This window comes from Xiphophorus couchianus, chromosome 2, assembly GCF_001444195.1.
Source record: "Xiphophorus couchianus chromosome 2, X_couchianus-1.0, whole genome shotgun sequence".
In the NCBI taxonomy this organism is placed as follows: Eukaryota; Metazoa; Chordata; class Actinopteri; order Cyprinodontiformes; family Poeciliidae; genus Xiphophorus; species Xiphophorus couchianus.
The window spans coordinates 16,229,845-16,256,497 of NC_040229.1; the positions used below are offsets into that span (position 1 = coordinate 16,229,845).

General features: G+C 37.3%; 1 protein-coding gene across 1 annotated transcript; it reads left to right on the forward strand.

Annotated features, from left to right (window-relative positions):
• hgfb (hepatocyte growth factor b) lies at positions 1 to 23,023 on the forward strand. The gene is made up of 18 exons (XM_028004772.1): positions 1 to 157; positions 1,294 to 1,453; positions 1,705 to 1,817; positions 2,390 to 2,504; positions 4,492 to 4,640; positions 7,434 to 7,554; positions 8,316 to 8,434; positions 12,209 to 12,374; positions 12,475 to 12,608; positions 14,488 to 14,581; positions 16,029 to 16,159; positions 16,971 to 17,000; positions 17,462 to 17,576; positions 18,189 to 18,263; positions 18,360 to 18,509; positions 18,606 to 18,712; positions 19,530 to 19,672; positions 20,167 to 23,023. The coding sequence occupies exons 1-18, from the start codon at positions 100 to 102 to the stop codon at positions 20,344 to 20,346; spliced, it is 2,160 nt and encodes a 719-aa protein (XP_027860573.1). The 5' UTR covers positions 1 to 99; the 3' UTR covers positions 20,347 to 23,023.
• The last annotated feature ends 3,630 nt before the right edge of the window (positions 23,024 to 26,653 follow it).

The following is a 26,653-nucleotide window of genomic DNA, read 5'->3' on the forward strand; positions in this document are numbered from 1 at the left end:
CGCATCATTTGTGCAGTGGTGGAAGCAAAGTCTCTTGGTATCTGTCAGAGCTCACAGCAGGCAGCATTTCCATTTGTTTTCTCTGCACGTTGTTGTGTAATGAAGGCGATGTGGATTTACAGGCTCGTTGTTGGACTCGCAGTCGTTTCTTGCTGCGGTAAGTTCTTTTTCTTGTCTTTCCCCCGTAAACTGTTTAGTAACAGTTTAGAAAACGTGTCTGACTGGCTGCAGTCGTGTTTCATTGCACTGGCTGGCGCTACACGAATAGCCAATAGCAGGTTTTTTTTTTTTTCATATAGCCTACCTTTGTATTAATTCAATCTGCTAAAAATAATGATAAAAAAAAAAATAAAGATAGAAGTATTTACATTATTTTGTTGTAAAAGCTGTATCTGAAGGTGTATTTTCTATCCATAGTATTTATTTCACCTTGCAAGAACTTTTAAGCGTGCATAAACCCAAGTGATATATGAAACACTATGCAGCTGTGGCGTTTCATCTCATACTGCTGTGTCATCTGCAAAAGGACCTCCTAACCTGTTACAAAAATCTCTAACAAAGTGGCCAAATAACATACTGTCACACAGCGTAACCAACTAAACCCATTTTAATCTTTCTGTAGGTCACTTTGTTTATTCTAGCAGACTGATTCTCAAAGTTTCATTCAGCAGAGTAAAAACATAACTTTAAGTGACTCACATCAAGCCTCTGATCCTTCATGTCATCCAAATTGAATTCATAGACTGAATCTGAAAGCAGCACTCATCATGCTTGTTATTTCAAGATTGGCAAATTTTTTTCTCTGCATTGATAAAAGAAGAAAAAATCAAGTCAATTGAAGTGCTTGCAGACAGACAAACAACATGTGTAGGAAGGAGGGGAAGGGTGATGTGGTTTTGGGATTTGGGACCAGACTTTTCTTTTCAAGTGGCTCTCTTATTTTTACAGAGATGTAAAAGACCTGAGGCAAATTGGCACACTTAAAGCAGCCTGACTCACTATTGGTTGTTCTAGTGCGAGTGTTTGTATTAACAGGTCATCCGCACCACCTTTCTGAATGATGTTGAATAATAATAGGAGATTCATTTTATTTGAAGTGAACGAACAGTGTAACACAATTCTCCTCAGCAAATAGCTAATTGCAGAACACGTTAGTAAATCAAAAGCAGGTCCTGTCTATTCTTGCTCCTCATCAAAGTTAATTATGCCTTTGTGTCTGTTTTGCCTTAAAAAAGTTTTTTCACACTTTGTATTGCTGCAACTACATGGCCATGTTTTGTGATTGTGCAATAGAGAGCAGGCGAAATGCTCTCCAAGACTATCAGAAATCTGAAGGTACCCGACTGGCAGTTGTGTCTCCGGATTCCTCACATCTGACCAAAAGCAGGAAACTGAGCTTAACCAAATGTGCAAAAACGTGCAGTCGTGGAAAAAGACTCCCATTCAACTGCAGGTTTGTCAACAATGATTCCCCTGTCCCTTTTCTTTTTTAAATATGCAAATTGAACTCATGGAAACGGATGTCATTTGAAAAAAAAAAAAAAAAAAACCCACCAAGGGATTGATGATGTGACTTCTTAACCAGAGTGGCATCATTTGTCAATGCTACTAAAACACTTGTCAATGCTTTTTGCTTCATGAAATTACAGATTGTATTCTATAGTCATTTGTCCTCAGTTTTCTCTGTCTATTTTCCTTCTCCAGAGCGTTCCTCTATGATCATCGGAACAGGAAATGCCAGTGGCTTTCATTTGACAGAAATTCAGCAGGAGCTCAAAGCCATCAGAACATTGACTATGACCTCTATCAAAAGAAAGGTGCCCTTTTCTGTTTTCTTTTCCTTTTTGCCAAATGATATTAGGACCAGACGCTGTCTCCCCCGATCATCCTGTCGATCAGGACAGGAAAGTTATCCCCATTAAGGGTGGTTTGTGTTGCATTAACGTATCAATTATATCAAATTTGATTTGTCTATTGATTTTAGTGGTCAAAGTGGTTTATTTTTAGTAATCATAGCATCCCACAGAGGGGAAAACAAGGGAGTGCCAAGGGTAATTGTCTTATTTTACAGCCCTGCTACATGTCATGCTTTATTCTCTGTTACAAAGTGGTGTTCATATAAACACTGGAGATCCCTGTCTTCAGTTTAGTCAAGATGACCAAAAAAAAGTGAACATCCTAGTTCTGCAGCCAGTGTGAACCCACATGGCCCTGATTGGGAAAACAGATTCCTCTTCTGGCAATGTCGCATTCTTGTTAAACCCATTACAGCATTACAACTCCCTCTCTCTGTTTTCTTCATTAGTTGCTCGGGCTTTGTCTATAAAAATTGTGATCAGGTTGTTAACTCATCACATGTCCCCCTTCTCTCATTTTTGCCTCACTGCAGACTACATAAGGGAATGCATTGTGGGGACAGGTCAGAGCTACAGGGGGCGGAGGTCAGTGACAGTCAGTGGGATCCTGTGCCAAGCCTGGGCCTCCCCAATACCTCATGAGCACAAGTAAGAAATGCAATGTTCTTTTCACCTCAGTGTCAAACAGCATCGTGTTATAAGCTGCTGTTAATGTTAGTGTTGGCCAGTAAGAGCAGCAATTAGCTGGTAGCTAGAGGCTAGTCTGTGTCCATGTGTGGGTTTGATATATTAGTGGCTGATTATGCTCCAGGGAGCAGTCATTCATCAGAGGTGACCTCATTGTAACACTTCACTGAGTCACACATCATTTCCTGCAATGGCCTGTCTGTTTGTCGAGATGTGTGTTTATTTTTTCATGTGTGTCTCGTACGGAAATTAGGATCTTATCTAATTTGCAACTAACTTCTAAGATAGGAGGGATTTTCAGCAAATTAGCTTGCTGCATGCAATTTTTGGGGGGAATGCATCAAAACACAGAAGTGGACTAAATGGACAGCAAGACTAGATCACAATGTCTTAAGAGCAACAAGATTGAAGTGTAAAATCTCCCATATAGACTTTTCCTACTCTGTCTGGATAAGCATGGACAAAGAACATAGTGTGTGGTAAAATATTTCTATATCCAGCCTGTTTTTTGTATCATTAAGTGTCTTATCATCCATCCATCCATCATCCATCCATCCAAGGATGGGTCTTCCTTCCTTCCTTCTTTCTTTCCTTCCTTTCTTCTGGCAAAGGGATAAATGCCTCAAATTCAACTATTGTTTTTAAGATAACAAAAATAAAAGCTCAAATGTCCTGAGGATACTGAAAATTTAAGTTAGCAATGTTATGAACCTTTGACACTAATTTAGACATGCATAGAAAAGAACTAGATGCTTTTGAAAACAAACACAAAATAACACAATAAGCTTCTTAGCTATAGTATATAGTCCACATTCAAGTAACATAATTAAAGCTCTTGAAAGATTTCAATTTAAAGCAACTCATGTAATCTTTTCCCACAGATGAATTTGCTAGAATAACACAGTGACAACAGTCATTACCAATAATAAAGTAAGGCAATGTTTACGGCATTTCTGATGTTATCCAGCAGGTCATCATTGTGAGCTCAATACAGGGCTTTATCTGCTCAAGTTTTCCTGCCTTTTCTCCCTTTTTTATCTTGTTTTTACCTAATTTGAATGTTCCTCTTCAATTAATGTATTGCATTTTTTATGAATAAGGTATAAAAAATACAATTTAGAGAAAAATATCAATATTTTCAAATTACCAAAGAAATGTAAAGTCTCACATCCCTATATATTAGTGTTAAGAATACTGAACGGGCTTTGTTGTGAGCTGCTTAACTCACATATATCAAAGCTGGCAGTGAATGTTTGTACTTTCAGTGAACCTCCTTTGTCAAACTACGTATAATGCCTCTACAAATCAGGTAATTATGCCAAGGAACTTTGTATGTTTTTATCAGTCAGCTTGTAGGCATAGGGAACTCTGACACACAGAAACACACATACTCATTGAGTGTGTGGTTTTTCACTCTGAATGAAAAACCAACAGGACTTTTATCAGCTGCAGGTTTTAACTTTCTGCCTCTGTCCTTATCGGCCGCCTAAAGATGAACGTTTCATACTTTATCATTTCATCATTGTGGAAAAATACAGCTCGACATAAAAACTACACTTGCCGTGTCCATCATCCCCACTAGTGACCACAGCCATGTGCTCGCCTGATGTAAAAGATATGAGTCATTTGTCAGCATGTTTATTCTACATTAAGAACAGGCCTTGACGGGAAAATATAACCGCTGCTACGTATTAACATGTTTTCTCTAATCACCAATAGCATGGAACGGATAAGTCAGTTCTCCAGCCTTGCAACCAGTGACTTTAAAAAGATGTTTATTTTGTCGTCTTGACGCAGGCGATTTACAACCAAGTAGCAGCTGCCTTGTAAAAGACAAATTGCTTGTCATTCTATGATTATTAAAAGTTGACATTTAACTTCTGTTTTTTGTTTCTTCACTTTGCTCTGGTTGTGAGCTGTTGTTTTGCTGCTGCTCTTGTTCCAACAGATTCATGTCTAAGCGGTACAGGAAAAAGGACCTAATAGAGAATTATTGCCGCAACCCAGACAACTCCACTGTTGGTCCATGGTGCTTCACCACTGACCCCAGGCCAGATCTCCGACACCAGGAGTGTGGCATACCACAGTGTTCACAAGGTAGGCTGTGCACACACATATATCTCTGCATGAGGACATTCATGTTGAAGTAATAAGCATACCGCATTGGAAATTACTACACAATTGCAATTGTTATTGAAGCTTGACCATCTGAAATGAAGTGTGGCACATTGGGCAATCAAATATGTGGAGAAGGCTGTGCTTGCTCTGACTGTGGTCTACTTTACCTCTGTTCTTAAATACATGTCAGTCTACAAGGTTTATACCAAGGCAGGCTGCAGCTGTTTCCAGGTGTGGGGTTCACTTTTTAATGTCCTCTCTTGTTTCATCAGGCTCTGATTTTATGAGCAGTTTGAGCCCCAAAGGAACAAGTCATGAAATATTAGAGGAAATTAATGCCTCCATTGTTTCATCTAGATAAATATTCAGCCATTAAGTCTGTCCTTGTGGCAAACATGTGGTTGTGATGAAAGCAAAACACTCTCAGCCTTAATGTTATATCACAAAATGTTACTGCCGGGTCTTCCTGAAGGAGTGGACGATAATGACTTCTGTTATCTAATCCTAAGGGATTCATGCTGTCAGAGGGCTTGTTCCCTGTGCATAATACTGGATCACTTTAATTAGGGGCCCAGTTGTGGAATGATAAAACAAGATCAGAAAACCTCATGTTCTTCAACAGACCGATGTTCAGAACATCGGTCTGAAGAAGAACACAAGAAGTTACACGACACATATAATTAAATTACATTTTGATAGAAAAGGCTTTGCTGTGTTATTGTAAAGATTGGAAGGTTTCCTCCAAAATTTGGAGGAACCCTTCCAATTAAGTGTACTAATAGAGAGCACACATGCAGATACAAACATGTCATGCACAAGCAGAAAAATACCACCAGCCAGAAGTAATAAAAGTGCTGTGTCATGTCAGGAGTCGGCTCATAAACATCTGTTTTTAATAGGCATCCTCTTGGTTGTTTACACTATGCAGTGTATCCCACTCACCATTTAACAAATGGTGGCCTATCTTCATTAAACTTTGATGTTTTCATTAATCTGACACAGTTTGTGCCAAGGTGCATTTAATGTCTATTAACATAACTAAAACAGCATAATTGAGACCTGTTAAAGAGATGGTTCTGTTTTTTTGTAGAGTTTTTTCTGTGTGTGGAATGCATTTGACTTATAAACATCTTACATGACACCAAACAATGCTTACAGTGTGCCTATTTGGCCGTCATTAAGGATTTCTGAGGAGGATAACAAGCTATAAGAGGTATCAGAAAACAAACAAATTTGTGCCATTTAAAACATGTTAAGCTCTAAAAGTGTCATCACAGTTTACATTGTCACTGTTTTCTCAGCTGAACATCTGTCGAGTGTGTATGTTTCACAAAAGGTATCTTGTCACTAATATTCTAATATATCTGCCAAGTATTGCAGCATCACTCCAAACAGAGGTTCTTCCTTTTCATTATGACTCATGCAGATTTCCTCTTATCACCTAAAATCATCCTTACCTTCAGTGAACCTCACTTCCACTGTTTTATGCTTGTTCTTTTGGTTTCAGATGAGCAAAGATGAGTCATAGGTGAGCAAACCAACAAGGGCAATATTTAGTTGAGTACATACTGGAAAATGTAAAAACAGTTTTGGGTTTTTCCCACCAAATTTGTTCCAGTTAGCAACAAATTTGGTGCTCAACCAGTGGGGCTGTTTGAGCCAGTTCTTCATGGATTCTGAACCAGTCTGGTTTTCTAAAACCATAGAGCGAACTCAAAGCCGTGTGATTACAAAAGTGTTTCATCCAGTGGACAGTTTAACCACACACATCACATTGCTTAATGCCATTCCATCATTTTGTTAACAACAGTTTAAAGAACATGCAGTGCTTGTGAACTTAACGTCACAACGTCACATATGACTTACACGGGGAACATTTTGCACACACTTTGACAACTTGCTGTTTCAAGCATTATTTTTACATTCTGCTTGTAAACGGTTGAAAGGACATGGTTATGAGTCTACAGTTAATAATATCTTGCCAGTAGAAACACAGTAAAACTTCTCTGTGGTTTTAACCTGTCATATTTCCTAAGAATGAACTGGCTAAACAGTGATGAAAAATAAATTCAATGGCAATAGAGTGTAATTAAGTTTTTTAGATAATTATGTACAACTGAATTAACATGTTCAGTTGAACATACATTCAAACATTCAAACATTTCTTCCTGTAACTCATAAAAATACCGAGATACAATGAAAGACATTCTTATGGTAATTAGTTGCAAAATGGTTTGATTACAGGTGAGAAATTCATGTAAGAAGATAAAAAATGGTGCAAAACTGGTGGTCACTGTCTTGCCAAAGAGGCAAAATGACCTGAGGCCTTTTATTGTTGTCAGTTTCACAACATATTCAAGATGTATTGTTTCCAGTGGCATTATTTTTCTTTCTAAAGCAGGTGTCAGCTTGACTTCCCCAGTTTCTTGGTCATCACTAAAGTTAAAATATTTCAGCTGCTGTTTAGTGTTGGTAAGATCCTGACTAGAAATATCCCATATTCAGCCTCATTCAAACTGACCATCCAAAATCTCCTTTGGAAGCAATGATTCTTTAAAACAAACAAACAAAAAAACATTGCATGTGTACCAACAGAAATTTCCATAGTTACCTTGAAGTTAGATGGCTCAAGGCAGGCTTCTTCTTTTTACCAATGAATGTGACAAAACCTTAGCAAAACTTTTCTACTTTTCTTTTTTTTTGTAAGTGTCCATTTGCTGTATAACAATTTTAGGTCACTTTATGCTATATTTGTCTTCCTTTACTGTACAGTTGAGTGTATTACCTGTAATGGGGAAGATTACAGAGGACCAATGGACTATACAGAAAGTGGGAAAGAATGTCAACGATGGGACCTGAATGAACCTCACAAGCATACATACCACCCCTCAAGGTAAACCTTTCACACTTAAAATCACATGAAGTATACCTCACAAACCATATGCTTTGTCATTAGTGCACTTATGTGCATGCAATATTTTTTCAACAGACAGTATTTTGCTGTAGCTGATTCATGAGACTCACTCTGGAGATTAGTGATTTTGAGTCAGCCAATGAAAACATTTTCCCTAAGGGAAGTGATGGGAATCTAGTATAGATCTGTGTTTTTTAACTGTGGTATGCTGGGAAATCCCCATTAGGAAAGCTATATATTTCAATTTGTGTAAGTATTCCTTACATCTTTTCAGCTTGTGTTGACATATGTCGCTGTCAGCTTTTGCGAGTTTTTGTCAAGGCTGTTCCAGCTAGTTGGGTGACAGGTGGTCTGGATTAGCTGAGACTCATTAACACGTCCTTAATCATCACACTATTTGTACAAACCGGGCCCCAGGCTGCTCATGCCGTTAATGAAATGAGAGGAACCGTATCCTGGTGCTGCATGCCTGAAGGCAACGGGCCTGAAGGGATGTGGGACTTTGGGATGACTGACTGCTAAACATCTGTAGTGTTGCAACTTATTATCCTCCTCATTTCCCTGAGCTCTAAACACATAAACAGATGTTGTCTGCTCACAACTAGTCATCTATTTGTCAGCTTCTTGTAGTACTATATACTCTCTCAAATTGTTCCACTGTGCACGCAGGAGAAATGTGGAACTTTTATTGTAAACGTTGGGCTTTGCGTACACTCTAAGGTGTCTCATTTTTGTGTTAGATACCCTGACAAAGGCCTACATGATAACTACTGTAGGAACCCCGATGGACGTCACAGACCATGGTGCTTTACCACAGACCCAAATACACACTGGGAGTACTGCAACATCAAAGTTTGTGGTAAGAATGAGTGCATGTTTGTTTGTGTGTGGTAAAATAGACCATAGTTATGCATGTCAAGTGAAAATTTGCCTCTGATGTAAACTAGGTGTGTTTGTGTTGAATGGAGGCCTGTTGCTGTCAGTCATGCCTGACTGAATTTTCCACAATCTTCAACTTCCTGTAGGATTTGTTTCACCCCATATTGACATGAATCTTCCTTGATCTTAGGGAACACACATACACAAAAACTTATCAGCTAGCCCCCCTTCTTTAGTATCCAAAATGTTTATTTTTCACAGCGCCATCGGCCTGCTGTTTATTTTTCTATGCCAGCTCTTGGTAGTCAGGCTGCACAGAGCTCAGTTACTGGTCCACATTAACAGTCAGCAACACAGGTAGACAAAACACAGGGTTTATACCTGTGTTTTTATTACACCTCATACACCTGATATAAAAGGTCCAATTGATGTCTTAACAACTAATGCTGTTAAACATTAGTTGTTAGACGAGCCGGAGGCATCTCTTCAGCACAGAAGCTGACAAGAGTTTATGAGAACAAACTTTAATCTCCTTAGCCTTTTTCCAGGTTTTGCAGAGACCTAGTAATGCACTACTTATTTCATTCAGGTGTATTTAAGCAAGAAAGCTTCTAACTGGAAATAAAAAACAATTGCTTAGTTTAAAATATAGCTGTACTTAGAACGACCAAGTCAAAGTCCAGATCTACTGCAAATCCTATACTCCGAGATACTTTCCAATCTGATTGATCTTAAGCTATTTTGCAAAGACGAATGGGCAGAAATTTAAGTTTACAGATGTGCAAAGCTGATAGAAACATAAACCAAAAATACTTGCAGCTGTAAAAGTAATGAAAGGTGGTTCTATAAAGTGTTGATTAGGACAGAACCAAAGACACTACATGTTTTCAAGTTTCTGTATATATAGGTGCATGCATACTTTCTTAAAAGAATTGTACTCTCTTTGAGACTGGCTGGATGGCATGAGACATCCACAATCCTGACACCATGGTTGCTTGATGGCAATGATCCATATGGACCCAATGATTTAGTGTTTCCCTTGTTTTCTCCCCTCTAAAAACTGTCTTCTACCCCACGCTCTCTATCTCTCCGGCTTGCTCTTTGATATGGGAGTTTTTTGGTAACCACCCAAGTTTACGACCCAGTTAGTCTTAATCAAAACAAGGCTGTGAGGACAAAGCGAGAGACACAGAAATGGAGAAGTGGTCCACTCACAAGGCCCCTTCTTTTGTTTACTGTTAAACTGGCACATATCTATTTTTAGACACAATAAAAAAAACTTTAAGATTCAGTGTTTATAACATGTTTTTGCATGTACTCATGTACAGGCTAATGAACTTCTGACTTGCTTCTGACCTTTCTGTGGACAGATAAAAAAAAAGGATTCCTGCTTTGTTTTTCCAGATCTCTCAAAAGAGGCCCATAGAGGGGGCTATTCTGCTGAAACGGAGTTGCCGCTCAATATCCAATGAAACACTATCGCTAACCAAACATTTCTCCTGTTCTAAATCTAGGAACACTGATTGATCTCAGCTTAAAAACATTATAATTTTTATCTACAAAACAAAAGTGTTTGCAACCTTCATGTTAACAAAAGATCTGCAGTGATGACAATTGTTGACTCAGAGGACCTGGCTGCAGCCAAAGCAAATTGTCTGCTACATGTGAAATTATGTGCAAAGATAGTCTTTGCTTGACAGAAATAACTGTATGAAGATACTTAATGGGGATCAATGTCCTGAAGAGTAATCCTTGTTCAAGTGTAATATTTTTATGTTTTAATAATTTTATAATGCCAGATATTTCAGATATTCAGAGAAAGGATTTAGAAGGGTTAGGGTTTAGTTCACACAAAAAAACAACCTTTATATTTGGTAACTAATTTATTTATTTTTTTGGATGGCCTTCTATTTTCATAATAACATAATGTGGGATTATTTCCTTTGTGAGGTTGTTCTACAAAGACAGAAAAAGCTGAAATGTGTATTTTTATAATATATTGAACTAAAATAAGTAAAGCTTTTTGCACTCTGTACTTCTTTAGTATAATTACATGTCAAATGGTGGCATTCTGTCTTTGTGTACAGTAAGCATGGGCAGATAAGGTAATCAAGTAAACATACCACTCTTTTATTATTTTCTTTAAAGGATATTTTAGCTCTAGTGGCTTTTATTTCACAGCACATTGACAGAAAACAGGGTTGTGAGAGAGGGGGAATACATGCGGCAAAGGACAACGGGTCTGGACTCTAACCCAGAATTGCCTTTCTTGTAAAAGTGTAACTGTTTTCTATAGCTGGCTATGCAGATAGCTGACCAGCAGTGTGCAGCAATAGATTGGAGAGGTATCACAGCCTTACTTTAAGCTCCGTACAGCAGGTATGGACATGCTGACTTTTTGGCCTAAACATTTGAAGCACTTTAAAACATAGGAATGATATGATGGGATTTTTATTTATTTATTTTTTGGTTTTGAAAATGTAACTTTTTAAAACGTTAATGTACTTTGATACCGACCGTAAACACACACATTCTATTTTTATTGAATGTGTTTTAAAAAAACACATTTTTTTATGTGTTTTTTTCCTCTGCCGCTGTTTGTGTATGCCTAGGAATAAGGGAAATGTATTTGTGATGGAGTAGAATTAAATCCTTTGAAAATAATTAAGATTTCCAGTGCGGATGATGGGACATGATTTTAATCTGTGCGTCTTTGTTATTTATGCATTTTGTTCCCTTGGTAGTGAAATCTGTTGTCATCAGTCACTTTCCAGCTCTGGATAAATTTACACCAATCTTTCAGTTATTATGTAGACTCTTTTCAAAGCTAGAAGCAGACGCGCTACTACGAATCGTGCATTTGTCTCCTTATGGATTTCCTTTTAATTTTTTCCATGTGTTTCAAAGATCATTGAAAGAAACTGCTTTAGGACAGGCGAGCATGGCCAGCAGATGTAAATAAAGACTGATTTTTGGGATGTGATGTCAAAACCAAGCCAAACATTGTGCTGTCACAACCTGGTTTGTGGAGTACCAGTTGAAAGCTGTGGTTTGCATGTTAGCTGTCAACATCTTGATCCTTGGAAAATGGAGCAAGTGGGCGTCTTGTTATGAACCAAAGAAAGACGTAGTAAAGCACAACATTGGACCACTCTTACCCCTTTATTAAGCTTTTGTATTCTGGCTCAACTTTGGAATCACAAGTGTTGTCCTGCTTGTGAACATAAAATGCATTTTAAAGATGCAATTTGGTTCATTTATTAGATCCAACGATTATGCAAACATTTAAGATCCAGAATCTTACCTGTATACTTAACCCAGAACCATTCCTTTTTCAAAGTAGATAACTTTGCCTGTATTAAATATAATTTCAAAGGACTCCACAGAAATACGACAGCACAAAAATGCAAGCAACCAATACTAGAAAACAATAGAAAACATGAAAGACAATAAAATAGTCCAACTGCTGGAACTTGTACCACAGATTTAGAAGCATGGATTTAAAGCATAAAAATGGCAAAGAACTGAGGAAGACTGAACATGGTTTTTTGAGCATAGAAGTGTCAGTTACAGAAACAGACTGACACATCAAGTGGATATAGTTTTAAGTGGATTAAGATGAGTTCCCACCAGCCAGTCCAAATAACATCATTCTCTTCTTATTCTTGTTACTCTGTATTTATCAGCGTGCAATCCAACAAATCAGCTAGATGTTCCTTAATGAACAGACTTAATATTTTAAACTCTTTTACAGAAACTCCTCCTAAAAGTCCTGAGGCGGAGACAACCGAGTGCTATGAGGGCAGAGGAGAGGGTTACAGAGGCACAGCAGACACGACGCCCATCGGACTCGCCTGCCAACGCTGGGATTCTCAGTATCCACATAACCACACATTCCTACCTGAAGCGTACTCTTGCAAGTGAGTGAAAAATTGCATGAGAAAGCCTTCAAAGCCTCACCAGTGTGCACTCACATCTGAGAAGATAACACAATGCCGTTTTTTCCTCACTATTTTCCAGGGACCTGAAAGAGAACTATTGTCGAAATCCAGATGGTCAAGAATTCCCCTGGTGTTTTACTACAGACCCAAGAGTACGCACAATGTTCTGCACCCACATCCCTCAGTGCGGCATCCAGAACAGTCCTGTCAGTGGTGAGAAACTTGACAGCTTTATTTGATGCTGAAAGCAGCAAAGGAAAAGCATATTTCTTCAGCCTAAAACAGAAGAATATTTGGTGATTTTTACATTTTGTACACTGCAGAATTCATATGAGACTCTGTACCACACATATTAGTTTGTGACCAAGGCCCTCTGCATCCCTGTGGAAAATTGTAATCTTACAGGACTGTGGGAAGGACTGACCACCACATCTCACATAAATAAAATCTGACAGCAGTTAGGGCTGGTCTGGTCTCACTGGACAGGGAAAGGATGAAGTTTTGGGATTAGTCTTGGTTCAGATTCTTTCTGCAATACCAAGAGATTCTGAAAGGGAAGGATGTAGATCTATGGCTGATTACACACATTTCAATTTCTCAAGGGATTTTCAGGAATATTTTTTAGTTTCTGTGGCTTTGCATAAAAAACTGACTCTGAGGTTGTTTTGTGGTTTACACTCGAGGGTTGAATACATTCCCATATAGAAATGAAATGTAGGATGACAGGCAGCTTAATAACTTATTTATGTCCAACATTTCTCCAAGGAGTCATAGTGGATGACTTATTTTGTGTTCCCATCTCTGTGTGTTCTAGATCCAACCATGATAGCTAAAGCAAAGGAGTTTTTATAGTTTAATGTGAAAGCTACTGTATATATTTTTGGTATGATAGAGTTTGTTAGAAACAATTTTCCATATTTTTCCAGTAGTTTGTATATTCTAGTGATGAAGTGTAAAGTTTCACACCAAATGCATATTATACTGCAAATACATTGCATTACATCAGTAGCAACGTTAAGACAAAGTGCCTTGAGAAAGCATTCATATCCTTGGAAGTTTTCCACGGTTTATCACAGTACAAAGGAGGCAGCACAAAGTGGTACATAAGTTGTAAGAAATCAGTTACAAAGTTTTCAAATTTCCTACTTATTCTTATTTACTTATATGGCTTGCAACGCACCCAACCCACCAAAATCCTACCTAATCCTCAAGTTTTAGATTTGAGAACTGGAAATATTCCACTATCCTGTGCTACCGTACGAGTGGGGATGTGAGGACATTAGTGACATAATTACTATAATAATCATGTACGGGAAATCTTTGGGAAAATACTAATACGGGAGCACGGCGGGAAAGGGGATCAAAATATAGTACTTTCCCAGCCAAAACGGGAGACTTGACAGATATGACCAAAATCAATATTTTTTTAAGATCCACCCTTTCAGGTCCTGCCAAAGATTCATGTTTTGGGTTCATTTCCTGTTGGAATGTGAACCTCTGTCCCATCCGGAGGTCTTCTGCCTCCTCCAACAGATTTTTTCATTCTGTGTATTTAGCTCCATCCAACTTTGTACGAAGTCTATCTTAAAGAAACAAATCTCTACAGGAAGCTGCTTCTTCCACTATATGCCCCAGTGGGGCGGTAGTTGTTTTCAGGATTTCCTCAACAGAGTTTTATATGTAGGCCAGAAAGTTAAATTTTTATATTCGCTCTGCCCACTTTCAACTGAACTTCTTATGGTATCAAATTAAACGACGTTATTTGCATGTCCCACCTTTAAAAACATGCATTTCTACCTCCACTTCACAGTGATTTGCTATATTTTGTTAGTCTAAAGTGCATTCATTTAGTGGTTGGAACTTCAAAAAAAGGTTACAAATGATTCAAGAAGTATGAACACTTAGGAAGGCATACCATTAACTATTTGTTTTTCTTGTTTCTGTTTACAATTTTATATCATTAGTCGTTTTTTGCTGTAAATGTGAGACATTATTAGCTTTAGTTGCAACCCAGAATGGGCAGAATATAATTAGAGATTTTAGTATCGGAATTCCCTTTCTCATTTTTCCCCACTTTTGTGGTCAAACTCAGACTGTTTCTTAGGCTTTGGAGAGAATTACCAAGGAGAGCAGTCAAGGACTAGATCAAACCTACCCTGCGCTCCCTGGAGAGACCACAGCAACAGGTCAGTCCACTGAATCACTGCTCCTTCCCTGCCTAATAACTTTTCCAAACGTTATGATGTAAAACACAGACCTGCTCTGCTAATAAATCACATACGTAACACAACTTTTTAAGGATATTAACCATCAGAAAGCTTTGGAACATTTATAGGATTTTTAACAGCTCAGTGATATCAAAACTTTGAAAATGACATGCCTTTTGTTAAAAACATTTTCCGATATTTCCAAGAACCAGCTGTGCAGACCTTAAGAATGTTGGTCTGAGAGAGGAAACTCATGTTGACTTTTACATAAGTCATTCTGTTGTTAGCCCACCATGGTGAGCTTCTTGATTCCAGGAGGAGAAAACAGCTACTGTGACTAGCTTCTTCAGCATCTATGAACAACCACTTTTGTTTCCCCCCAAAGATGACCTAACTCAACAAGAATGACTCCTAGGGATAACTTGAGGGATATACACCTCAGTCCTCACATTTGACCCCAGAGCCCCTATGTAGCAACTTCAAAGCTACTCAGATCCATTGCCTGGAATCTTGCCTGTGGGTCAAAAGTCATGGTCAGGAACTCACAGTGAGAGAAATAAAACTCATATAAACATAGATTTTTAACTCATTCTTGCTTTATTTCTAAACCATTCTCTTGTGCTGCGTTGTTTTAATGCTGTCGTTAAATTTGGAATAAGAAAGAATTTTGGTTTTGGTTTTAAAATATCTTACAAGAGGACACTCATGAGTTGAATATGTCTGTATAAAATGTAAATGTTGGAGGATTTAGTGAGTACTCATTTATTGATTATCTTATTGTGTATATACAGAGAAGCCAATTCAGCTTTGTAGATTGACTGTCCAGATTCCTTATGGCTGAATTCAATAGTTTCATCATTTTTACAAACCTTTTGTAGCATCCTTGGGTGGATGATGATTCTTTGCACTGATGAGTCTTAACACTTTTTAAATGAATGTTTTTACTCACAAATGTGTGCTTAACACACCATAAGAGCTATAAAGAAAACAAGGCATCAAACTACTATTTGCTTTGGGTTCTAATAATTCAAACATACATTTATCTCAATAACTTACCTATACGATGCTGTCTGTCCTCCTATAGTTTAACATGAATGCAACAGCAACCATTTGCTAACCACTTTTTGGCACTGCAAATGGAGGTGCTGTTTTCACAATAAAACAACATTAACAGGCTTTTAACCTTACATCCATATACCCCACACAACCATAAAACATGCTAAACATTGAAAACAAATGAACATTCCTTGTGTCTGGTGTCATGCAGTTAAAACTTTACAATCAAATAACACTAAACAACTAGTTAAATGCATTGGGCCATATTATTGGTAACGTATTTTCTGAATTAGCAAAACATTTCAAACACTTTTCTTTAGAAAACTGTCCATGTCCAATTTAGACAATGTTTTTCTTTCTCTTTGTTCAGGGGGGAGAGGGGCATGCTGATGGCTGGCCTAGAGGGAAATTTCTGCAGAAATCCTGATAAGGACAAACATGGTCCCTGGTGTTTCACCAACAATTCTGCCATTAGCTGGGATTACTGCAACGTAAAACCTTGTAAGTGCATGAACATGTGCTCACGCAGTATCATCAAAGTTTAACAATGTCTCTTGCACTCACACATAATGAGAAAACTGAGGCAAACTGAGGTTTATCATTCTTCCAGATGAAGAGTTGTAGTAAAAAAAATAGCTTCTCTCTTAGAGGTTTGTCACCTCACATACATGGTTACAATAATAACCTTAGTTTTTGAAGTGGACCCGCTTGTCAATACTCAGAAAATAGTGCATGTTAGAGAATTTTCACAACTCATTACATTTTCTGGAATCAAACTAAAGCCTCCAATTTTCTCCCTGTCACACTAAGCTTCAGAGAGAAACCTTAATATTATTGTGTACAGATTTGAAATTAGATTAAAAAAAGTAATGTAGCAAAAAATATATAATTCTACCCAAATACTGATAATGGCTAGTAAAGACATGTATTAAAAAATATTTAACTGCAGGAAAATGGGAGAACTCAAAAAAGAAACGGCAAGAAAACAGGCTATTCAAGTAAATCAGATTTGTCTTATTCTTCATAATGTAGCTATTTACCTAAATTTACAACTGTAACTCTGGTTTCCCTCAAATAAATACCTTAAACTGTTAAAGTGCTTAAGTTTTCTTTAGTGTGGCAAAGTCTCACGACATCCAATCAACTTTCTTTATTAATGCACAAAGAGGGTTGTAATTTTATGAGCTTCAGAAAGCTCACAAATACTCAGGTCAGACCTGACAGCACTTATTCCTGTCAGTTCTCATCTTGTACCTTGTTAATATTTGTAATTAATGTAAGACAACATGTTTCTCTCCTCTCCTGTCTGCAGGTGATGCTTTGCAAAACAGCATTCCACCAGGTGAGTGTTTGTGTCTCTATGAGCAGCCAAGCCAGTGATGGTTGTGTTTCTTCACCATTTGTCCTTTTTATACCCTTTCATTATGGTACAAGATGCAAAACGTTATGTTGTTGTAGTGACAGCTCCATGTGTGTTTGTGTCTATGAGTTGTTTTTATTATATGTGACTTTTTTTAGATTTATGTCAACTACAAAGTACGAATCCCCAGTTCCTGAGACAGATAAAAGCAATAAGATATAAGAAAAATATATAGCAGTAAAGCATTTAGTTATGTTATTATGAATGAAGTGACTTTTATAGTCACTGTTTAGGCAATGTGTGAGAAGAAAACATTAACTTTTGACATTACATTCATATTTATAATTTAAGGTACATGTATTGTAAGTCTATATTCTCTAAAAAGATTTAAAAACAAACGAGTTTTTTTCAAATGTGTGCATGTTTGTGCTCATGTCATTCAGTCTTTGTACCTGAGCCAACCCCTGTGAGGTGTTTTGTCCATAAAAGAACCAGGATTGTGGGAGGAGCTCCAGTTGGCATATCAGACGGCAGCTGGATGGTTAGCATACAGAAAGGGTAAAGCATTTCAGTTTTATATATTTTCCTCCCACAATCAGGAAAAACTAAACTTATTTTTTAGTTAATGATGGTTTTAAATGGTTTTTTTCCCCTACTTTTCAATCCAACATTTGCACACAAACAATTTAAACTAATTCCAAAAATAAGTTTAAAAACAATAACTGTGTGGTGTGTGAACTATTTGCAGTTTGTTTTATCTCCCTTACCATCCTGTTCATCTTCAGGGGGAGCAAGATAAAACCAGCACCTTGCTAAGCCTTTGTTGTCACTCAACTGAAGTGATTTTTTACATCTAAGCCCAAACGTATTTTCACTGAACCAATAAGTTTGTTTCTGGTAGAAAATTAACTAGGTGTCTATAAAACGATAATAAAACTATCTAAAAATGGTAAAATTTTGAAAAAAAACAAGCAAAAAAACCCCCACATAATTTATCTATTTTTAATTAGTTGAATACCAGTGACACCACATATGTGGAGGGGGTAGAGATTGCTCTTAAGTTTTTTTATTTTATAATGCGGTTAGTGCTAATCACATAATAAATCTAAAAGACTCCAGATAACTTGGTTTCATCCATAATGTCACATTTTTCTTTTGTGTTATTCCCAGATCGGTGCATTGGTGTGGGGGTTCCCTTGTGCGAGAGGAGTGGGTACTTACTGACAGACAATGCTTCTCCTCCTGGTAAGTTATTTGCTTTGTTTTACTTTCCACCCACTGCCAATTAAAGCTTGAAATGTTTTTCAACTCAACATTGTTATTTTTCTTGTGTTCCTTCAGTGTTCCGGACCTCAGCGAGTATCGGGTGTGGCTGGGAGTCTCTGATCTTCGAGAAGGATCTCCTGACAGGCCTAAGAGACAGGAAGTCAGAATAGCTCAAGTGATATGTGGCCCCAATGGATCTAGCTTGGCCCTCCTGAGGCTCTCAAAGTTGGTGCTTCGGAAAAAAAAAAAACTATTCCCAGTTTTATTTAAGCATAAATCTCTGTTTGTTGCATCTGAATAATGTGCATTAATTATGTCCAGGCCCGCCCGTCCTGCAGACAATGTCCACACAATTCAGCTGCCTGTGGCTGGATGCTCCATCCCAGAGGGAACCATGTGCAAAATGTATGGATGGGGAGAGACAAAAGGTATCCATATTTTAAATCCACCACAGCTGTTGTATGCATGCATACCCTCTCTTGGGAATTTTGCAAATGATGTTGCATTTACAGGGCCCAGGACAACCAAAAAAGAGAATAAATTGTGTGTAAAAAGACATAAGATGCTGGGTTAATTTGCATCATCCAGTCAGTCAAAGGATCACTTTAAGTGGTCTTAAGGTCAAATACAAAAAATAAAAAATAAATTTAATTGTATCTTCATATTCATCAAATGTATTAATACTCTCACCATTCCCTGTTTATTAATGCATCACCCAGTGGACATATATGTTCCTTTTAATCAGTTAATGGCAATGTTCTTATGCTTTAATGCATTTTTGGGTGCAATCTTGTAATTTCTTCATTTTCTGTTGCATTCAAAAGTAAAGAATTTTTTTTACCCTACCAGATTTTGAAATTAAAAAAAGTAGATTCATTGGACTAAGGAATGTTACTCCAATCTGTTATTGTATCATTTTGACGAGCTGTACAAATTATTGAATTGAGATAGTTTGTATACTTTGGTTGTGTATTTTTTTTATTTCAGCTCATGTTGCGTTTTTATCCTCTTGAACCAATCTGACCAATTTCCTCTTACCTCAGCAAGTTGTCCACACCATGGCTAATGCCTGAATGCAATGAGTTGCTGCTGTGAAGTTTGCTCATTTGTGACTTAAGTTAATAAGCTATTGAACAGGTATACATAAATGTTTATAAAAATAATTGCAGTTCTGTTATGCTGTTTGCAGTCCTGTTTATACTGTAAAAACAACAGTAATAATTAGGATCCTCTGTCTTTTTTTAGGCACTGGTCATGATGACGTCCTAAAGGCAGTGGACTTGCCCATTGTTGGAAATGATAGGTGCAGAGAAATGCATAGAGGGAACTTCCATATCACCAACACCAAGATCTGTGCAGGGGGGAAACGGAACGAGGGAGTGTGTGAGGTACATGAACAGAAACAGTTTTTGGAAACATTTTTTTATTACATTATTTATCGGCAAGTTATTTAACCATTTTATTTTGAGGTCAGAAAGTGTCATGGCAACCATGTTGGTAAATGAGAACAGGCATTGAGATCTGGATAAAAAATAATTGCTCCCAATGTGAATCTACAAGAACTTTAGTGCCTTGATCCAACACAGTGCTTTCTAAGCCAAGTTTGATCTAAATCTCAAACAAATGTTTTTTGAATCCATTGGCTTAGATTTCAGTCTGCTGTAAACAGAGCAGCTGGAGACTGTTGCTCCAAATTTCATCAGCTATCCAAAGCTGTCTGAGGTTTCTGACTTTGTAACAGATCCGAACATGATGGTGCTGCCTGTCACTGAGACTGTTAAACACATTTTTTCTTTCCATTTACCTTTGTTGGAAAGCTTAACAGTGATAACAGCTCAATTGCAGATGACGAATAATAGTCAATGTATTTTTTCTTTTACAGAGAGATTATGGGGGCCCTCTTGTGTGTCAAGATGGTGATCTCAAAGTTATTGTTGGCATCAGTGTCCATGGCAGAGGCTGCGCTCGAGCCAACCAGCCTGGCATTTTTATTAATGTCCCCTTCTACACACAGTGGATTTACAAGGTCTTTCGATATAACCCAAACTCTGAAACTGCTTAGAAACAAATCACTACTAGGGGACTAAATTAAAACTAGACCCTCTCTTCTTTAACTCCAGTGGACATCTTTAACTCAGAACATCTGGTTTCTGTGACTCAGATACCTGTGGGGCCTGCAGCTGAAGATGAAAGTCTGAGGAAGTACTTGCAGTGATGATGGCTTTAAAATCACTAGCAAATACCATACTGACTTCAGTACAGGAGTCAGTAGCTAGTGGTTGATTACAAAGATGGAAACGTATTACTTCTCATATCGTAGACATGTAACATCATGTAATTTTTGAACCATCTAGAGGGAGAACAGTTTTGATAAAAGACAGTTATTACATAAGAAAAGGACGCTTTTGAGTCAGTCAGAACCAGAGTCAAAAAATACAAACAGGATTGCGAAAAAGTATTTGCCCTTACCTGTTTCGGTTCCTGGAACAACTATTAATATAAGATGATATGACCAAAGTTAATTTTACAAAGCAATCTTTAAATTGTTAACTTATTAAAGGACAAAATGCATCCAGACCAACCTGGCCCTTTGTGAAAAAGTTAACACCTGGATAAGTCAAATTTCCCACTGGGAAACTGGCCAGTTACAACTTGTAAGGCCAACTTTACGTTTCATTATGGACCTCCTCACATCAGCAATAGTGAGATTTTGTGGAATTATGTTTAGGTAACACTTTATTTGAAGGGATTGCATAAGACTGACACAACACCTGTCAAGAACAATAAGGTTTCTTCATAAATGTCAACGACTGTTGTCATGAGTTTAATAATTACACTTTTATTGCAAAGTTGACACTTTTAATGTATTTTTGATGCTAGTTTTAACGCAACGTTGCTTTAAAAAAGTCATTATTTACCTTCACGACAACAGTCATAAGCATTAATGAAGACCCCTTCATGTTCACGACAGTTGTTATGTCATGTTTATGACAGTGTCATGTCAATCATATGCACAGTCCTTCAAATAAAGTGTTACTGATGTTTATTTTAAAAGACAAACATGTGAGAGCGTGTCTATATTCATGTAGCACCTGCAACTATAAACTAATTAAAAGTGATGTTTGCTTATGGAAAAAGTTTAAAGCTGATGTTTGTTAGAGGTACTGTTAACAATGTTTGTGAGTGTCGCCATGTTGAAATTCAAACTAACCTCTAGTGACCTTGGGTCTGACGTAAAACTGAGCTTTGAGTTCCAATTTCCGATAAAACTGGAAAGCAGCGTTAGTGCGACTAACTGTCAGTCCATAATAGCAGTGGCTGCCACCAAACGAAGCTTAACCAATTAGGCTTTTAGGGCAATTATTCTTTCACATAATGCCATGTTAGTTTGTATAGCTTTTTTCCCTTAATATATTTATCATTCTTATTTTATTATTCTTTGAAACTTCTTTTTCTCAGGTTTCCATTCTATATGAGATCTGTCAACCTTGACAGACTTTCCATGTGTCCACTGTAGAAGTGTGTATGTGAATTCTCAAATCCTGGTATTACTTGAATGAATTGAATACCAAATGCAGAGGTTCAAATGTTGGGCCAATTAGAAAATAAACCTGTGGTAGAACATGTTAAGGGCACTCCATCCATTTCTGAGGGGCTTAATAAAACAAGTCCTTTATGTAAATAGTTATTAAATGAGTGTATTTGTGACACTCTTAGTGTAATTTAGGTCTTATAGATCTACAAAATGAGAACATGAATGTTGTATCAAGGAGATATAAGAAAAAAATTAAAGTGATTTTTTTTTACAGTGGAAACTTTCTGTCATCTTTCTGTTTCATAATTGTTAGATTAAAAAAAAAAATCCTACATAGTAATGTTATCACAGCACCATGGACTTTACATACTGTATGTGATCCCTTCCGTGTAAAAAATGAAAGAAGTGCCTAACTTTTAAGTTATCATTCATGTATATTCATAGACTCATTCTGTACAATTTCCAGTAGTTCAAGTTATGAGCAATTGTGATTATTCCTGTTTTGTCCATTTTTGCAGTAGTGATTGAGAAAAATAAACATCTGCACAAGGAGATAATGTAGTCGTATTTAATGAATTAGAATATAATTGAAAAGTTTCAGTAACTCAGTTCATTAAGTGAAACACAGACAGATGTTTTCAAGTCTCTGACTCTTTTGATTATCTGGATTTTCTTCTTACAGTTGATGAAAACTTGAAATTTCAGAAAAAAAAAAAATTTTAATACAGAAATGTGGGCTCAATGAAAAGTATGTTTTATACCTGCTAAATCTTATTTTCAGAAACAACTTAGTCTGACAAACAAGCTTCATTGCAACGTATGTTACGATTAATTGAATATGACTGCATGCATGGATTGATGTTTAGCCAGGACTGATTTATCAGTGCAGGCAAAACTCGACTCATCCTTAGTGTCTCCACTCTGAATGTTAATTTCACAAAGTCAGTCAAATTTTGTGTACAAGGAGTATGTCTGTTTCATCGGAATGACACTTAAATTGACAAAACTTGATATACATCATATCCATATTATGTATGTACAATTGCGATAACATGGTTTTTCTTGTAAACGTGTTTTGGCACTGAAATATGCTGCAAGCTGCTACAGTCTACATGACTATTGTCTTATGTTTTCTGTATAATGTACATTTGCTGTAAGGTTCCACTTACCCATTATACTTAAGAATAAACAGTTTACCTAGTGATGGCTTTTCCCATTAATTTTGTTACCCCAGGAGACTAATTCATATCTTTCTCTAAATGTCATATTCCTTACCAGACCTTTTTCCTTTAGCAATTATGTGTTGTCTTAACCATTTTTCTTCTTCACTGTATAATTAATAAAATGTTGCACCTCTTCCCCAGAAGATGGCACCACAGCAGCACACAGTCTTCTATAATGTGTAGGAACTCTTTCCTAATCTCATCTCCCTTACATAGATACACATAGCGCGAACAGGCAATCACATTCATATTCCTACTTATATATGCCAGACCTTCATCCACTGACGCACATTGTGACAGACACCAATAGCTGTAGCCTTTTAGCGATTGCTGATCAAATAATAAAACAAAGCAGGAATGTTCTCTCTCACCTGCTCAGCTTCACAGACAAGAAGAGGCAGATTTAACATACATCAGAGTGTATGCTCAACTGTGTGTTTCTGAGCAGGTGAGACGCGGCATGCATAAAGGTCAAAGAGTTGGAACCGTGAGCTGGAGATTACATGCTGAATCTATTGAAGCTGCATGAAGAACCGAATGGAACAAGCAGGAGACTTTACTGCTAATGTTGACACAACTTACACACAAGCAGAATAATGTACACGCACATGCACAAAAAAAGCACTCTCAACAACAAATGCTGTTATTGAAGCTGTGAGGCATCAAAGAGAGGCGATGTCTTAGAAGTTTGCTTTCATCTGTGGGTCAACTGGATGGAAATGCAGACAAGAGGACAGACAACTCATAAATTCACAATAAATTTTAGTACTCAGTCAGGTGTTGGTAAAATGTTGCAAATACCTCATACAACCTTAAAAGTTTATTCAACAACTGCTATCATCCATGTAATCTTAAAGTTGCTGCAAAACCAAATCTTGCATTCAAATCTTGTGCTGTTTTGGATAACAAGTAGGGTTTTTGGTCAGTATTATTTTCTAAAAACAAAGTGAAATATTCAGTTCTATCTGAAATCTGAAATAATAATAATACTATAGTGATTATGGTGTCAGTGATGACAGTCCAGCCCATTTATTTCCTGCAATCAAGGGTGTATTCACACCTGACACGTTTGGTCCTCTTTAAATGGACCAGAGTTTCCTCTGTTAGTCTGGACCTCTTCTGTAGTTGTGAAGTAAATCCTGGTGCAGAACAATAAAACAGACTGAGACATAATTTTTGAGGAAGTCTCCACTTCCAAACAAGCTGTGGAGCAGTTAGTTTTTAGTGTGAATACAGCTTGGCATTGAGCCGAACTAACAAGATACATAATTTTGGACTTTGCGAGCCACCGTTGCTGATGTAGAGGGGTGAAAAACAAGTTAGTAAACAAAACCAAGAAGTAGGAAAATAGGCACCCCAACATAATTTTTCATTTTGTATCTTTAATTTCTCATCGTAATAAGTTCTGTAGTGTTATTTCAGTTAGTCCGTGCAATGCTACACATGGCCGCTAGGGGCGCTGACGCGTTGGTGACCAAGAAAAGATTGAGCACACCAGAAGAATAAATCTTCCTGTTGAAGGTAAAAGGAGCTCAACGTGTGTGTCTCGTCTTTTCCATATCGCAGGTCAGTAAAAATGTATGTTGATGCATAAATGTGGTGTCCAAGAATTAAGAGGTTATAGACTCGAGAGTCAACTGGTGGGTCACTTTGTACAGCTTTGGATGGACATTGTGTAGAAAACGGGACGTATTTCGGGAGGCTAACTAATGCTAATGCGAGCGAACATTAGCATTAGTGTTGAGCTGAGAAGCAGTTGAAGGACTAGAGATTGAGTTCATTTTGAACCTATTGCATTTTTCACTTTTGAAACGGTAAAAGATATTTTTTGGTGTCTTTTCTTTATGGGTTATTTCAATAACACAGAAACAATGTCGTCAAACTCAATGAGAATATGTTGTGCAGAATAAAAATTGTAAAAGCTATTAAAATAGTTAAAAGCAAATCCATATATTTTTATTTTGAAAGTTAAAAATATAAAAGGTCTGAGGAAAAGGGACAAGGTATTCGAGTTAAAACAAAGCTAATTGGTTTGGATAATTAAAAGCTATCTAAAATATTTTGCCATTCAATGAAATTCCTGATGGAGCATGTTAAAATAATTCTCGTTCAGTTTAAAGGGATATTGCAGTCATTTGTAATGTAGTGAATCGAAGGGTTATTTGTTGAAGTTATACAGTGATACCTGAAGTATTTGATATGAAGTATTGCATATGTAGTGTTGTATATGGAGTACAGTCATCATAAGAAGAATAAATCTTCCTGTTGAAGGTAAAAGGAGCTCAACGTGTGTGTCTCGTCTTTTCCATATCGCAGCATCACACGTTGAGGGAAGATCATCATCTACATTACCCTCAGCCATCCGAGGTTGCAGGGTAACACTGAGCATTATATTAAAATTGAGATAAGTGCTGCCAGCTGCATGTACTGATTAAGATGATATCATGCCCGACTCGTGAGCCAGGGCACACAGAGCATGTCAGCTCAGTCAGCATGCTTTTGCTGACAAGAGTTCCAAAATTAGGAATAACACATCCCGAAACCTGTTTTGACATTAAAAATGCTATTGCAGTTAACAGCACAAATGTGCACAACCAAAATGCAGTGAGCCAGACTTCCAAAGTTTGCTTTTTCCAGGTCTGTGTTTGACCCCCATTATTTCTGTCCAATTAGTGCAATGATCGGCTCCCATGTGGCTTTGTTTACAAATTATAGTGCGCTTGCTAAAAGCACAAAACCAAATGGCACCAGATAAAAAATAAAAGGTTTGGTCTGCACCCAACAAGCTGACCAAAAGACATTCCTTATGATACACACTTAGCATTCATAGCATGGTCTGAAGGTAGAAAAAGTGTGTCCCAAAACTAAATTGGGAGTTGGTTTCCCAAGAGACAAGTTTGAATCTGAAGGCTTTGCATCCATGTCTACTTCTAAATAGCTACAAACAAAACACAGGTCTCTCAGTCCACCCTTGTCTTTGCGTTAGATGTTGTTGTCAGAGAAGCTAAGGGGAACTGTTTGGAGAAAAAGATGGAAAATTATGGAGATCGATTAATCCTGGGAAAGGCTTTTATGTGCCACAGGACTCCGGTAAGAGGAGTCCTGTGTTTCAGACTCAGCTGAGAGTATCTTTCATAATCTAATTGCATTATCTTTGTAATGTCATTTAAACTCTTTTTAGACATGGTCTTGTCTCTCTGTGGTCTCATCAACTTTAGGCTCTGCTAGGCAGGTGGGTGTGTGCCTATGTGTGAATATTCCTGAGAGTTATGCATAAGGAAGTGGGTCAGAGTAGAATGTGTAAGGTAATACCAAAGCTTTTAAAAAGTATCCTTTTACCATCACCATATCATACTGTCCCCAGACACACCTTTTCATCCTAATGGTTACTGTATTTGCTAGTCTTTTACGGCTTGATCGATTAAAGAACAAAATAACAGCATCATAAAATGTGCAGATGCTGTTATATTTAAAATGAGAACGACATACTTACAGCATTATGTACAATTTTTTTGACGAGAGCCAAAATGGGCAATTGTATATCTTTTCCTCAAGTTTCTCCTATGTGGTGAAATGATTTTTATTTATATATTTTTTTGTATTATTATTTT